The sequence below is a fragment of the Podarcis muralis genome, chromosome 2 (genome assembly GCF_964188315.1).
Source record: "Podarcis muralis chromosome 2, rPodMur119.hap1.1, whole genome shotgun sequence".
Classification (NCBI taxonomy): Eukaryota; Metazoa; Chordata; class Lepidosauria; order Squamata; family Lacertidae; genus Podarcis; species Podarcis muralis.
In genome coordinates, this window is record NC_135656.1 from 11,156,929 (window position 1) to 11,171,006 (window position 14,078).

Here is a 14,078-nt window from a genome sequence, read left to right on the forward strand (position 1 = left end):
GTAGGGGCGGGAGATGTGAGGAGGTCACAAGAAGATAAGAAAGTATGCTATGTTTCGTTATAATTTTGTTTGTTTATTATACTGTAACCTAAAAATTTTAATAAAATATTCATTAGGTCCAGTTGTGACCGACTCTGGGGTTGCGGCGCTCATCTCGCTTTATTGGGTGAGGGAGCCGGTGTACAGCTTCCAGGTCATGTGGCCAGCATGACTAAGCCGCTTCTGGCGAACCAGAGCAGCGCACGGAAACGCCGTTTACCTTCCCGGTGGAGCGGTACCTATTTATCTACTTGCACTTTGACGTGCTTTTGAACTGCTAGGTTGGCAGGAGCAGGGGCAGAGCAATGGGAGCTCACCCTGTCTTGGGGATTTGAACCGCCGACCTTCTGAGTGGCAAGTCCTAGGCTCTGTGGTTTAACCCACAGCGCCACAGAGTAGTCCAGAATCAGAGGCAGAAGTGGAGGCATGCCAAGGAGCAGAAATGAGGCAGGCTGCTGAAGACGCCAGGGGCTGGTCCATGTCAGGTTTTCAACATCATGATCTGGCACCACGATGTTGAAATGGAGGAAGGAACAAGGTGCGTTGGCTCCAGCCCCGCAAGGTATCAGGGTGAAACTGCCCCCACTCTCACCGAGGGAGCTGTGGTCTTTTCACCCTGGCTCCTCACCAAGGCTTCCTTGTGCTATTCAGCTGGGGGGGCATGAAGGCTCCTGCCCCCCCAGCTGAGTCCCAATGTCCTGGTTCAAGTGCGAGGCATGGGGGCCCGAGCAGTTTAACAGAGCCCCCACCCCACCTGTGGCTTCTTTAAACTGCTCCGCTGAGGAGCGAGCCCATGCCTTAGCAGAGCCGTTTACAGCTGAGGGAGGAATAAGCTGCATTGGCCCAACAATACAGCTTGCTCCTCCCTCTGTGTTAGGAGGGGCAGTGTGTGATGGCAGCTTCACCCAGCAGTATGTAGTGGGTGAAACCACTGCTGCTCCCGAGTCCCTCTGCTTCCAGTGACCCTGTTAGCAGAGGGGATTCAGGAGCAGCAGCAGTTACCCCTGCAATATACTGCTGGGTGAAGCCACTGTCTTTGTGGGCAACACATCGCCCAGGCCTTCCAGGGAGTCTCCCCCTCCTGCTGCGACAAGCTTTTCTCTCCCCTGGTCTCCCAGAATCAGGAGAAGTACAAACAGGCGCACTGGTAGAGGTTGGGAAGGACAAGGGAGAGGAGGGCACTTAGGCAGCTTTGACCTGGTAGAGAACTTCAGTCCTCACCAGGGGCAAGATCTACCGGGAGTTGTTGTGCTCATTAGGCCTGGAACTATTGAGCAGCCTTGTTTCTCCTAATAAAGAGTTAACTTCACTTGGTGTGATTTATTGCTGGACACCCAACATTATTTTGAGATGCCAGGGACTGAACCTGGAACCTTCCACATGCAAAGCAGATGCTCTAGCCCTTCCCCAACCAGAAAAGGAAGCTAAGCTGCACCCAACATTGGGGGGGGGGGGGCTGTTAAGCATGCGTGATGTCACACGACTGTCGCAGATCTCCCGTGTCTGTGCGGTGTGGCCTAGGATGACCTCCAGCCAGGCCATGTGGCATCTCCCAAAGCAGCACAAGACAGCAGACAAAGGGAGGGGAGCAAGGAAGGAGTCAGCCTCCTCAATATTGGGGGGGGGGGGCTTGACCCCTCCCCAACAGACATGGGGAGTGGGGGCTGAAGATGCCTCAGCCCTGTAGAGTTGGTGCCTATTTTTATAAATAAAAAACACCCTGGAGCAAAAAGCTGCCTTCAAACATTTTGTTTTGCTCGGTTTATGTCATCTGGTGAGATTTAGGGGTATGTATGTATAGGGTGAGCAGAGACATCACCTTGTCGACAAAGGTCCATATAGTTCAAGCTATGGTTTTCCCAGTAGTGATGTATGGAAATGAGAGCTGGACCATAAAGAAGGCTGATCGCCGAAGAATTGATGCTTCTGAATTCTGGTGCTGGAGGAGACTCTGGAGAGTCCCATGGACTGCAAGAAGATCAAACGCATCCATTCTGAAGGAAATCAGCCCTGAGTGCTCACTGGAAGGACAGATCCTGAAGCTGAGGCTCCAATACTTTGGCCACCTCATGAGAAGAGAAGACTCCCTGGAAAAGACCCTGATGTTGGGAAAGATGGAGGGCATAAGGAGAAGGGGATGACAGAGGACGAGATGGTTGGACAGTGTTCTCAAAGCTACCAGCATGAGTTTGACCAAATTGCAGGAGATAGTGGAAGACAGGAGTGCCTGGCGTGCTCTGGTCCATGGGGACACGGCTAAATGGCTAAACAACAACAACAATGTGCAGGGTGGCAGCTCTCAAAGTCTGTCCAATACAGTTACCCCAACCCACTCCAAACGGAGAGATGCCCCCAGCCCCTGCCCACCCTGGCAAAGGCCACTCACCTGCAGCTCTGCCATGCCTCGCTGCTTCTTGTGCCGACTCAACAAGGGGTTGGGCTTCCCAGCTACTCCATCCCGGTGCCGTCGACTGGAAATGTGCTACAAAGGGGAAGAACCAGGCATAATGCTTAGGAGCAACCAAGGAATCTTCACTCCCTGACTTGGTTTCCCTCAACATCTCCTTCCCTTCCCCAATCCATCAACAAGCATGCACAGAATTCAGTAAGTGAAGTTCTGACATGCTCACCGGAGCTGCTAATTTCTGCTTCCTTGTGCACATACCTAGGGGAGAGTCAGTGGGGTGTGGGAGCGCCCAGGCATTATTTGTACACAGACAGCAAATAATGGGGTAGGCCATGGTTGTCTGGTGCCTGAGGTGGGCAGCGCCAATGTTCTCCCCGCTCCAAATTAACAGAGCACAATCCACCAGAGAGATCCCCACTGAATAATAATAATGATAATAATTTTTTATTTATATCCTGCCCTCCCCAGCCGAAGCTGGGCTCAGAGCTGCTAACAACAATAAAAGTAACAGTTTACATAAAATCACAATCAATTAATTGAAATGCATTCTAAAATCAATTCATTCTAAAACCAAAATCAAATTAATGGCAACCAGTGGGCTAGAGTTCTATGTGGATTACCAAAGGAGGGAGTCAGACTGTGCCTTGGCAAAAGACCTGGTGGAACAGCTCTGTCTTGCAGGCCCTGCAGAAAGATGTCAAGTCCCCCAGGGCCCTAGTCTCTTGTGACAGAGCGTTCCACCAGATTGGGGCCACGGCTGAAAAAGCCCTGGCTCTGGTTGAGGCCAGCCTAACCTCCCTGGATGTTTTTATTTGAAGACCGTAAGGTCCTCCTTGGGACATACCTGGAGAGGGGGTCCCGTAGGTATGAGGGTCCTCGTGGGCAGGAGCTGTGCCCCATGGGTTATATCTGTCCCACACACTGCAGCTCTCAACAAAGATCAAAATGGGAAACCACTTCATTTTGCCCCCATCGGTGAGCTGATTTCTGCCCCAGTGACTTGGGCTAAAGCCAGTGCTTAAATTTATGCAATAGGAAGTCCTGATAGGGAGCTCAAGGTACCCTGGAAGCTGTGCTCTTTCGACACAAAAGTTTGCTGTTCTCTAAACCTGGACTGACTGCCATTACCAAGAGGAGAGGGAAATGTACTCCGTGTATGCTCAGAGGCACATAGCTCTTTCATAGCTGAGGATTATAAAATAAAATAACTTTGATTATACTGTGTCCCTTACACTCTTTCTAGCGGCACAAAGGCCTCCACCAGCAAAATAGACCCTCGTGGTATTAAAATGCCTCCCCACCTGTTTGAGCTGGATCTCCGAGTTGACTTTGACATTGCAGATTTCACAGTGGAAGGTTCTCTCCTGAGCACTGGGGTCTTGGTTGCCTGGCTCCCCTCCAGTGGTGGGGCTCAGGCGTGGATATGCCTTGATAGGCCCCAACCCGCTGCGTGCTTCCAGGATAGTCTTGTGCTTTGTACCTAGGAAGAGAACAAGAAGCAGTTCTGTAAGTATAAAGGCTCAAAGCACCCTCTTGAGATACTTCCATTCATCAGAACTCTTATTTATAGCACTCCAGGCGGGATGCTTGCTTCACAGCAAGTGCCAAGCACAAAATGGATCATTACTCTTAACCAGCCCTCCATAATATAAGGGTTTAAGTGAAAACTTTAGTTATTTTCATTGTAATTATAGAAATTATAGTCCTACAATTAAAGGAATTTAACCTATGGTTTGTTGTGCATCCCATGGGTCCCCACGGGAAGATCAGTGGGGACATGGACCAGGGTCTTTTCTGCAGTGGCACCTTCTTTACAGAACCAGCTCCCTCAGCAAAACCACCAACAAAGGAATGTGTTTTTATTTCAAAGAGATGGTTAGCCAAAGGGGCATGATACGTCATCGTCTTATTTAACATCTGTTGCCTGTTTTTATGTCACAAGTAAAGTACAATTGGCAACTTCACTGACAAGAGCAAAAAACAGACCTCTCAAACATTGACCTAACACCTCCCTCCACAGAACCTCCATTTGTTCTCAGAACATCCCTCTGGGATTAGAAATCTCCTCACAGCAAGCTTAACTCTTCCTGCCCTCTTTCCCTACTTGGTTCTTTTACAATTGCTCACCTCAAATTTAGGTTATAACCTCATGGAAGGGGGCATGGTAATAACCAAGTTTTCACTAAGGTGGATAAACCTGTACTGGGTTGCACTACTTCAGTGATGGCCAAACTTGGCCCTCCAGCTGTTTTGGGACTACAGTTCCCATCATCCCTGACCACTGGTCCTGTTAGCTAGGGATGATGGGAGTTGTAGTCCCAAAACAGCTGGAGGGCCAAGTTTGGCCATCACTGCACTACTTCATGCTTCAGGCAGGGATTTAAACAGTGCACAACATTCCCAGAACATGGAAAACAAGCATGTCAAGGACGAAGCTAAGTTAACATTCTTCTCCCCAACATCTGGCTTTCTCTGTTGAGGGCCCAGGTCCCCCACTCATGACCTATAGCATAAGAAAATGGCCATGGAGGGGGAGGGCAGAGGCAAGGAAGCCAGGGTCTGCTTTCCAATCTTGCACCGTATGGATATAAGGCCTACGGCAGGAATCAAGGTCACTTTCAAATAGCTATACATTAATTTTATGCCAATCGCACAGGGGTTTGAGGGGAAACCCAGGAAGCCCATAGGTTAAAAACTGTCGTGCGTGTGCAGCTGACACGAAACACAACTACTCTACTGATGCATGACATCAGGAACCTCTGGGCAGGCCTATCGGATCAAATCAAGACACTGAGGTAACAAACTTGACAGCCAGCAGATGTCAAGAAACCTAAAAATGGACGGGCCTATAGCCAGAAACTTGGTGGCAGTGATGGGGCCTAGAGTTACACTGAGGGCCCTCTGTAATTCGGTGCAAAACAACATAAACCCTCGTTTCAAGAGATGTAATGAGTTTATAGCCACTTAGTTTCTTAGAAGTTACAATAAAACAAATGTAAAAATATATTCAGATTATATTCACAAGTACCAGTGTCCATGTATTAAGTAGGCAAGACCCATTGGCAGGAGCAGGCTTCCATGTTACTGAGCCACTGGGTAGGGTATTGCCTGGGCACTTTATCTTCCCTTACACCTTTTAAAGTCAGGGATGGGAAAACTTGTGGCCCTTCAGATGTTTTTGGACTCCAATCAGCTCCAACCAGCATGACTCAGTGGTCAAAGATGATGAGAGCCATAGCGCAACAATATCTGGAGCGCCACCAGTTCCCTATCTCTGCTTTAAGTAAGAGGGCTAGATGTGGTCTTCAAAAAACAGAGAGTGTCCTGGAATATGCTTGCCCATGGGCCAGGCACCCCTCTTGTGTGGGTTTAGCTCAGAAATGATTGGAATCATTCACCTGAGAAGCAATAACCTACTCTAACACAAGGTAATGAGGTGTGTGCATGTTGCATGTAACAAGAAGAGTTGCATTGCCACACACTAGGATTGTGCATATTTTGGGCGGAAAAAATAAATCCAAATCCTAAACCAAGATAACCCTAATTATGTCCCCAAAAAGCTGAATTTGTACAAATTAAACAAATATGCTTTTATTTGAAAATTTATACTGTTCTACTGGTCAAGGAACAAAGCAATAAGGAGGGCACTGAAACATTGCTCTCTGTCTGCCAGAAATCCTGCTGAAATCTGCCTCTGCAGCCACAAGGGCCAAACACTTGGGTTTTTGCCTGCTTTCTATATTGAGGCCCAATAGATGCTGAATTCTGCACCCAATATTAATTTGTGCATTTGTATAGTATATCTGGACGCGGGTGGCGCTGTGGGTTAAACCACAGAGCCTAGGACTTGACGATCAGAAGGTTGGCGGTTCGAACCCCCGCGACAGGGTGAGCTCCCGTTGCTCGGTCCCTGCTCCTGCCAACCTAGCGGTTCGAAAGCATGTCAAAGTGCAAGTAGATAAATAGGTACCGCTCTGGCGGGAAGGTAAACGGCGTTTCCATGCGCTGCTCTGGTTCGCCAGAAGCGGTTTAGTCATGCTGGCCACATGACCCGGAAGCTGTATGCCGGCTCCCTCGGCCAATAAAGCGAGATGAGCGCCGCAACCCCAGAGCCAGACACAACTGGACCTAATGGTCAGGGGTCCCCTTTATAGTATGTCTGCAGAGTTAGGGAATGCACATACACACACCCCTGCCTTGCAACTACCCAGCTGCCACTGTTCATGAAGAGGGGACAGAGAAAAATTAAAGCAGCCACATATACACAGAACATCCAAAAGTACAGTTATCACCCCCTACCCCCCCCCGAAATCGTCAGGAGAAGAGGCAGCATTCTAAACTTCACACGAGCCTGCTTTATTAAGGCGAGGTGGCCGTAACTCTGGAACAGAAGGTCCCAAATTCAGTTCCCGACATCTCAGGCCAGGGGTGGGGTGGGGTGAGGAAGCGGCAAGGTCAGGAGAGCTCAAAGTTAGTGCCCGGGGCCCTCACAGGTATGTGCACACCTGTGCTACTGCTGCCGCCAAACTGAAGCTCCCCACGCTTCACCCCATCCTGCCACTGCCTTGATTCCGCCGCTGCCGCCATGGCATGTGCCGCTGCTGCAGAACCACCAACACAGAGCTAGAGCCTGACTTGATACAAGGCAGCTTCCAACGTTCCTAAATCCAGCTGTTTCTGGAAACGATGGGAAAAGTAATCCCCTACTGTAGCATATCAGTTAAGAGTATGAGCTATGAAGTCAGGAAAAGCCTGGTTCAAATCCCAGCTCAGGGAGCCAAAGAAGAGGCAAAGCCTCGAAGATGCGCTGAAAAACGAGTCCTGTTCAAATAATACACAGTCCTTGTGAGGCAATAAAAGGCCAAATGTGTTTCAGCTGATGACAGCCTTCCTCAGGGGCTCAATATTAAGGCTCTCCACTCATGTGAAGGTTAGTATCAACCAAAACACGTTAGGCAGTTTATTGTTCCATAAGGATTATGATTACTTGATAAAAGATTTAATTTTGCAGTACTGTTCTGAGGCTTCCTTTCGTTTTTGGTGCTGCCCAAATCTTGCTTCAGCCACCAACTAACTCCTGAGGTGGCCTAAGTGAGACCTCCAGGTATTGGGCGGTATACAAATTTAATAAATAAAAATAAAAGCCACTCTTCTTCCACCTCAGTCCTTTCACCAGTCCCTACATTGTGGGGGAGAATTACAACACTTACTTGTAGAGCTGGTGGGAGGTTTACTTTGGGTCAAACTACAGGTTGTATTAAAAGTGTTTTTCACCAACGTGCTGAGAAGTGCCCACATTTTTTTCTAAATCAGCCATGGGTGGGGGGGGTCCCTGATCCAGATTGGGATAGGCAAAGGGACTACCATCCTTCCTCTGTGCTGTTTTTTCTGTCAACACCACCTCCTCTCCCACCAAACTACTATTTGCTCCCAAAGGTGTGCAGGACCTGCCCTGTGGAACGCCCTCCCACCAGATGTCAAAGAGAACAACAACTACCAGACTTTTAGAAGACATATGAAGGCAGTCCTGTTTAGGGAAGCTTTTAATATTTCATGAATGAGTGTATTTTAATGTTTTGTTGGAAGCCGCCCAGAGTGGCTGGGGAAACCCAGCCAGATGGGTGGGGTATAAATAATTTTAAAAAAAAATATTATTATTGAAATATACGGGTGGGAACGGGTTAAGCTCCCCTTTCACCTGCTTCATGGTCTTCATCCAAACTGGAGGGCTCCAGCAGCTCCCCCCCCCCCCATCCTAAGGATGTTACTTTAAAAGGCTTTCACCACAATGTGTGGCTTGGACCTTAGATAATGCCTGTGAGGGTTTTGAATAATTGAAATGTGCTGTATAAAGTGCTAAGCATTATCATTAAAACAAAACATAACAGCCCCTTCATGCTGTCACAGTTCTCTGTCTATAACAGAGAGAGGCACTAGGGCTGAGCCTCCCAAACTTGGGCCTCTGGCTGTTTTTGGACTACAACTCCCATCACCCCTGACCACTGGTCCTGCTAGCTAGGGATGATGGGAGTTGTAGTCCAAAAACAGCCAGAGACCCAAGTTTGGTTATCACTGGACTAGGGCAGGGGTCTGCAACCTTTAAGACAAAAAGAGCCACTTGGACCCGTTTCCAAAGGGAAAAAAAACTGGGAGCTGCAAAACTATTGCGACATTTAAAACAAATATATCTCCAGAGCCGCGATCTGACAGCGGGCGGGAAGGTGACGTCGGGACGGTGCGTGACTAACGCACGCACCGCCCCCATGCGACGTCACAGCCAGTACAGCGCCCGCCACAGTGGGGAGTGTCGGGGCGCACAATGCGCCTCCTCCTCTCGCTAGTATCTGCCCCGGAGCCGCGGAAAAGGTGTAAAAGAGCCACATGCGGCTCCGGAGCCACGGGTTGCAGACCCCTGGACTAGGGGATAAGCCTCAGAATACGATACCGCAGACAAGGTGCCAACCAGGCCAGAGCCTTGTTCTTGCTGGCACAATAGTTAAGCCCAGCCCTGTTCTAACAAACCCTTCCTTCTTTTTTTACCGGTTTTCAGCAAAGTATACAGTTTTTCCAGGTAATGACTCAGTACCACAGAACACCCAACTTTTCTATTTTTACCAAAATGGAAGGCAAAGCTCTTCTCTTTGCCTTGCCCTCCCGCCCGCCAGGGCTGGCTAGAGCAGAGTAGGCCTACAGGCAGCAAATGCTGGCTGCCAGCACAAGGTGGGAAATGATCCATTGCTTATTTTATTATTATATATATATATTTCTATGCAAGGAGGAGGAGGATAGAGAAGGGGAGAGAAGCACCATTCGGATTTCCTTCCTCAGGCACTAACATGTCTTGGGTCATCCTGCTTGCTACGATGGCCTTGGCTTTGCTGCTGAGGCATCACAGTTCTGACCCTCCGGACCCTTCCAAAGTCTCCAGCTTCCTTCGAAGCTGCTTAGCGGCCTCTCGGCCAGAGCGCTGCGGCTCTTGACTAGATGCTAATGCATGTGGAAGGGAGATACAGGCCGAGGTGAGGCATGCAAAGGGGCGAGAAAGGATACAGCTTGCTGAAAGGCACGGCCTCGCTCAAGAGCGGCTGCTGCGCTGCTCTCGTCTCCTGATTCTCCAGACCTGGAAAGTTGGTTGGGAGAAGGGAGCAGGGGTTTCCACAGGAAACTTAAGCTCCTGTGCCTGTGAGCTCATTTTTGTGGGGAATGCCTGACAGGATGCCAACAGGGGCCGCACCCAAGGCTCCAGCTATTGTTTCCATGGTGACAGAGCCAAAGCTGCAAAGCACTATGGGGAAAGGAGACGAAAGAGCTGAGTTTGGGGCAGGGGAAAGAGAGGAGGAAGGAGTGTCAGGAAGGTTGCCACTTTTTTCCCTGGCAGGGCTCCTGTGTCTTTATCAGCTGCTGAAAGTTGGGCTAGGAGGAGAAATGGAGCAATTTTTACTGGCATAGTAGGAAAATGGCTATTAAGATCGAGCAGGGTGTAGAAGATGCGCATGAGACTACTTAAGATCAGCAAAGACTAGTACAGGGATGGAAGAATCCTTATGTTCCAGAATTGCCATAACCCCTAATCATTGGCCATGCCGGCTGGAGGTGATGGGAGCTGGAGTTCAACAGTGTCTGGAGGGGCTAAGGTTAGTAAAGGTAAAGGGGCCCCTGACCATTAGGTCCAGTTGTGGCCAACTCTGGGGTTGCAGCGCTCATCTCGCCTTATTGGCCGTACAGCTTCTGGGTCATGTGGCAGTGCACGGAAACGCCATTTACCTTCCCGCTGGAGTGGTACCTATTTATCTACTTGCACTTTGACGTGCTTTTGAACTGCTAGGTTGGCAGGAGCAGGGACCGAGCAACGGGAGCTCACCCGGTCGTGGGGATTCGAACCGCCGACCTTCTGATCAGCAAATCCTAGGCTCTGTGGTTTAACCCACAGCGCCACCCTAAGGTTACCCCCCCCCCCTTACTAGGGCAGTGGCAGAACAGGTGTTGCCTTCTTGTTCTATTCCGATCTGGGGCTCATCCACACAAGGTTAATGTGGAATTGCAGTTGTGTTTGCATATCGTCTTCATTCAAGTGGCAGTCTGCACCTTCCCCCTGCTAAATTCTTATCTTATGGATGCAGAGATAATCTGATAAAGGGGGGGGAATCAAATATAAAACCATGTCACCCAACTGGATGCACTGAAGCACATTGTGTGGGTGGGCAGGCTTGTTTTTGTCTTTTTACACATTTCACTTGGAGTGGGCATCTAGTGCCACCCCCGCTACTTTTATTTTGTTTCCATCAGCCCAAAGGAAAGGACGCTGGTTGCTGCTGAAGGCACATTCGCCATTATTTTTTAAACAGCCATTTTGCGCAGAACTGCTCTTGCACGGAGTAGCTGTATTCAAAATTAAAACAAAATGTGGCCTTGCATGTACAGGAGGTGAGAAAGAAAAAGGAGAGCAAAGGAAACATTTGGCAGTCTTTCATGCAAGTGAATTCAAATACTTGCCATGCTTGGAGCAAAACACACACACACACACACACACACAGAGAGAGAGAGAGAGAGAGAGAGAGAGAGAGGGAGAGAGAGAGAGAGACTTTTCTTTTAGACACATCTTAAAATTATATTTGACTGCTCTTTTGGGTATATTCGAAAACTTGCATATTGTTCTAAAGGTGCATGCAGAGCTAAAGAAATACCTGTACGCACAGCCACAATGGGCCTCAGGTTTCTGGAACTTATGGGGAAGTACTACTTGTGAGGAGGGGACAATGCACAGCATGAATACATCTCATCAAGCACTGCCCACGAGTGTGGACAGGAAATACCGAGAAAGATTTCAGAGGTATAAAACTGAAAGCACAAGTGCACACATGGGAATAGCAACCCATGAACGGGCGCATGAATCCCTGAGCGTGGACACAGCCTTGGATCAGCTATCCTGCACATTCAGAGATCTGCTTGGTCCTCTCACATCTCTCTGCCGTCCAGGGCCTTCACATGGAACACTTTTCTTTCATCTCCACCATTTCTTACCGTAGAAAGAAAGAAAACAAAAGCTTCATCTTCAGACGCTAAAGGAAATATTTACACACTGCACTTCAGTGCTGTTCAGTGTGCTGTTCAATTGGCGCTAAGAGATTTTGAATGACTCTGGCTATGGCTCTGAAGTTCCGCTGGAAAGCAAGTGGGGATTGACACCTCGCGAGAAGCCAAAGGGGAGGCTGAATGCAAATTCTAGTACTGATGAGCACAGCTCCTTGCTCCTACCAGTCTCTCCAAAACTAGAACTAATTACACAGAATAGGGGAAAGAAGCTAAGCAAATGGGTTTCAGAATCCCCTTTTTTTTGATACAGGATTTGGAATACCTGGGTGCAGAACATGAGGGGTGGGAACAGGGAATGTTGTTTTCTAAAATGCAGACTATACAGCTCTGGTTATCACCAGCTGGAACACACAACTCATAAAACTGTTTTTCCAAACTACCATGTTATTACACTGATGCATGTAATGATAGTTTGATGCCCAACCTCCTTCCTTTGCAAAAAACTTTAAAGCAGGGAAGCTGTGAGAGGGGCAGGGAGGGGGAATGGGAGCACATGCCCCCCCCCCTTGCCCCTTGATTTTCACCTGATTCATACCACTACTACCAAGTTGCTTTTATCCTTGCTGAGATTTTGGGCTGATGGGTCTGCAATCCTGCAGCAGAAAAAGCAGCTTAGGTACTAATTTCAAGTGGAAATTAGTGTGGCCCTAATTTCAAGTGGATGGGACGCAGGTGGCGCTGTTGGTTAAACCACAGAGCCTAGGACTTGCTGATCAGAAGGTCGGCTGTTTGAATCCCCATGACGGGGTGAGCTCCTGTTGCTCCTCGGTCCCTGCTCCTGCCAACCTAGCAGTTTGAAAGCACGTCAAAGTGCAAGTAGATAAATAGGTACCGCTCCGGCGGGAAGGTAAACGGCGTTTCCGTGCGCTCCTCTGGTTCGCCAGAAGTGACCTAGTCATGCTGGCCACATGACCTGGAAGCTGTACGCCGGCTCCCTTGGCCAATAAAGCGAGATGAGCGCCGCAACCCCAGAGTCGGCCACGACTAGACCTAGTGGTCAGGGGTCCCTTTACCTCTACCTTTAATTTCAAGTGGAAATTGACTGGGATAAGTACTACCCACTTCTCAAAATCTGTGCTGCAAACCACCTCCTCACAAGGGCACTTTGCAAAGGAGAAGTGAGCCCTGAACAGGACCATGAAGTGGTAATGAGAATTCCTATCTCATGAAAACATGCTCCCCCCCCAAAAAAAGTTTTTACCTTTGTTGTGGGCCTCGAGTTGAGACAGTGAATTGACAGCCACTTTGCAAAGTGCGCAGTACAACAGCTTCTTGGCCTTCTCTTCGTCAGGCTTGGTGTTGCCGTTGCTACTGGGTGCCGCCCCTGAAGTGGCTGGAACTGCAGTCGCCGTAGAGATCTCTCCCACCTTCATCGCCCAGGTTTGCCCACTCTTGGAACTCTGGCTAGGTTCTGGGCAGGGGGCTGAGTGGGGCGGCGGGGGCGCCGCTGCCGCCGGAGACACCAGACAGGGCTGCTTATCTGGAGAGGTGGGAGCAGGGACGGGGGGCACCGTCACCGAACCTCCGATGCCGTTCAGTTGCTCGGCTGCGTGAGAAAAAGAGAAGGCAGTTAAGTAGGGATGGAGCAGGAACAGGGCAGATATAGATACAGAGATATACACACACACACCTATGGCCAGTGCTTAATTTACGAAATGCCAAGTTGGGGGGGGGGGGCCTGAAAGTAATGATTAATTTCAGCTCAAGCTTACCAGGGCTCTGCCCCAAAAACTTTTCAATTGCAGGGCTTAAGCAGAGAGCAACGCCAAGCACATCACTACAGTGGTACCTCGGGTTACATATGCTTCAGGTTACATTATTTTTTAAGTGGTTACATTATTTTTTTATTATTTTTTAAGTGCAAGCATTTTAATGCAAAAGTCTCTGTATACAGGGGTACCTCAGGTTACATAAGCTTCAGGTTACATACGCTTCAGGTTACAGACTCTCCTAACCCAGAAATAGTACCTCGGGTTAAGAACTTTGCTTCAGGATGAGAACAGAAATCGCACAACGGCAGCGCGGCAGCGGAAGGCCCCATTAGCTAAAGTGGTGCTTCAGGTTAAGAACAGTTTCAGATTAAGAATGGACCTCCGGAACGAATTAAGTACGTAACCAGAGGTACCACTGTAATAGTAAACACAGAACACATGGCTCACTGGATAGCTCAGTTGGTTAAGAGTGTGGAATTGATAATGCCAAGGTTGCAGGTTTGATCCCCATATGGGACAGTCGTGCATTGCAGGGTAAAGGTAAAGGGACCCCTGACCATTAGGTCCAGTCGTGGCCGACTCTGGGGTTGCGGCGCTCATCTCGCTTTATTGGCCGAGGGAGCCGGCGTACAGCTTCCAGGTCATGTGGCCAGCATGACTAAGCCGCTTCTGGCGAACCAGAGCAGCGCACGGAAACGCCGTTTACCTTGGGCTAACTAATCCTCAGGGCCCCTTCCAACTCTACAATTCTGATTCCTGCCCCTCACTACAGAGAGCCAAAGCAAGGTGCCATTATGTATTTATTTTATATACCACTTGATTCTCCT

The 14,078-nt window shown here is 49.1% G+C and overlaps 1 protein-coding gene and 1 long non-coding RNA gene across 8 annotated transcripts in view; one reads left to right on the forward strand and one right to left on the reverse strand.

The window, feature by feature from the left end:
• LOC114586183 (uncharacterized) overlaps positions 1–14,078 on the forward strand; it is a 98,585-nt gene that overhangs the window by 30,624 nt on the left and 53,883 nt on the right. The window lies entirely within an intron of this gene.
• The window catches only part of ZNF385A (zinc finger protein 385A), a 199,603-nt gene that overhangs the window by 3,099 nt on the left and 182,426 nt on the right, over positions 1–14,078 (reverse strand). For all 7 annotated transcript variants that reach the window (XM_028709213.2, XM_028709210.2, XM_028709194.2 and 4 more), the window contains 3 exons: positions 12,741–13,085; positions 3,748–3,926; positions 2,426–2,521 (listed from right to left, as the gene is read on the reverse strand). In XM_028709213.2, coding sequence (XP_028565046.2) covers positions 2,426–2,521; positions 3,748–3,926; positions 12,741–13,085 — 620 coding nt within the window. The remainder of the gene's footprint in view (positions 1–2,425; positions 2,522–3,747; positions 3,927–12,740; positions 13,086–14,078) is intronic.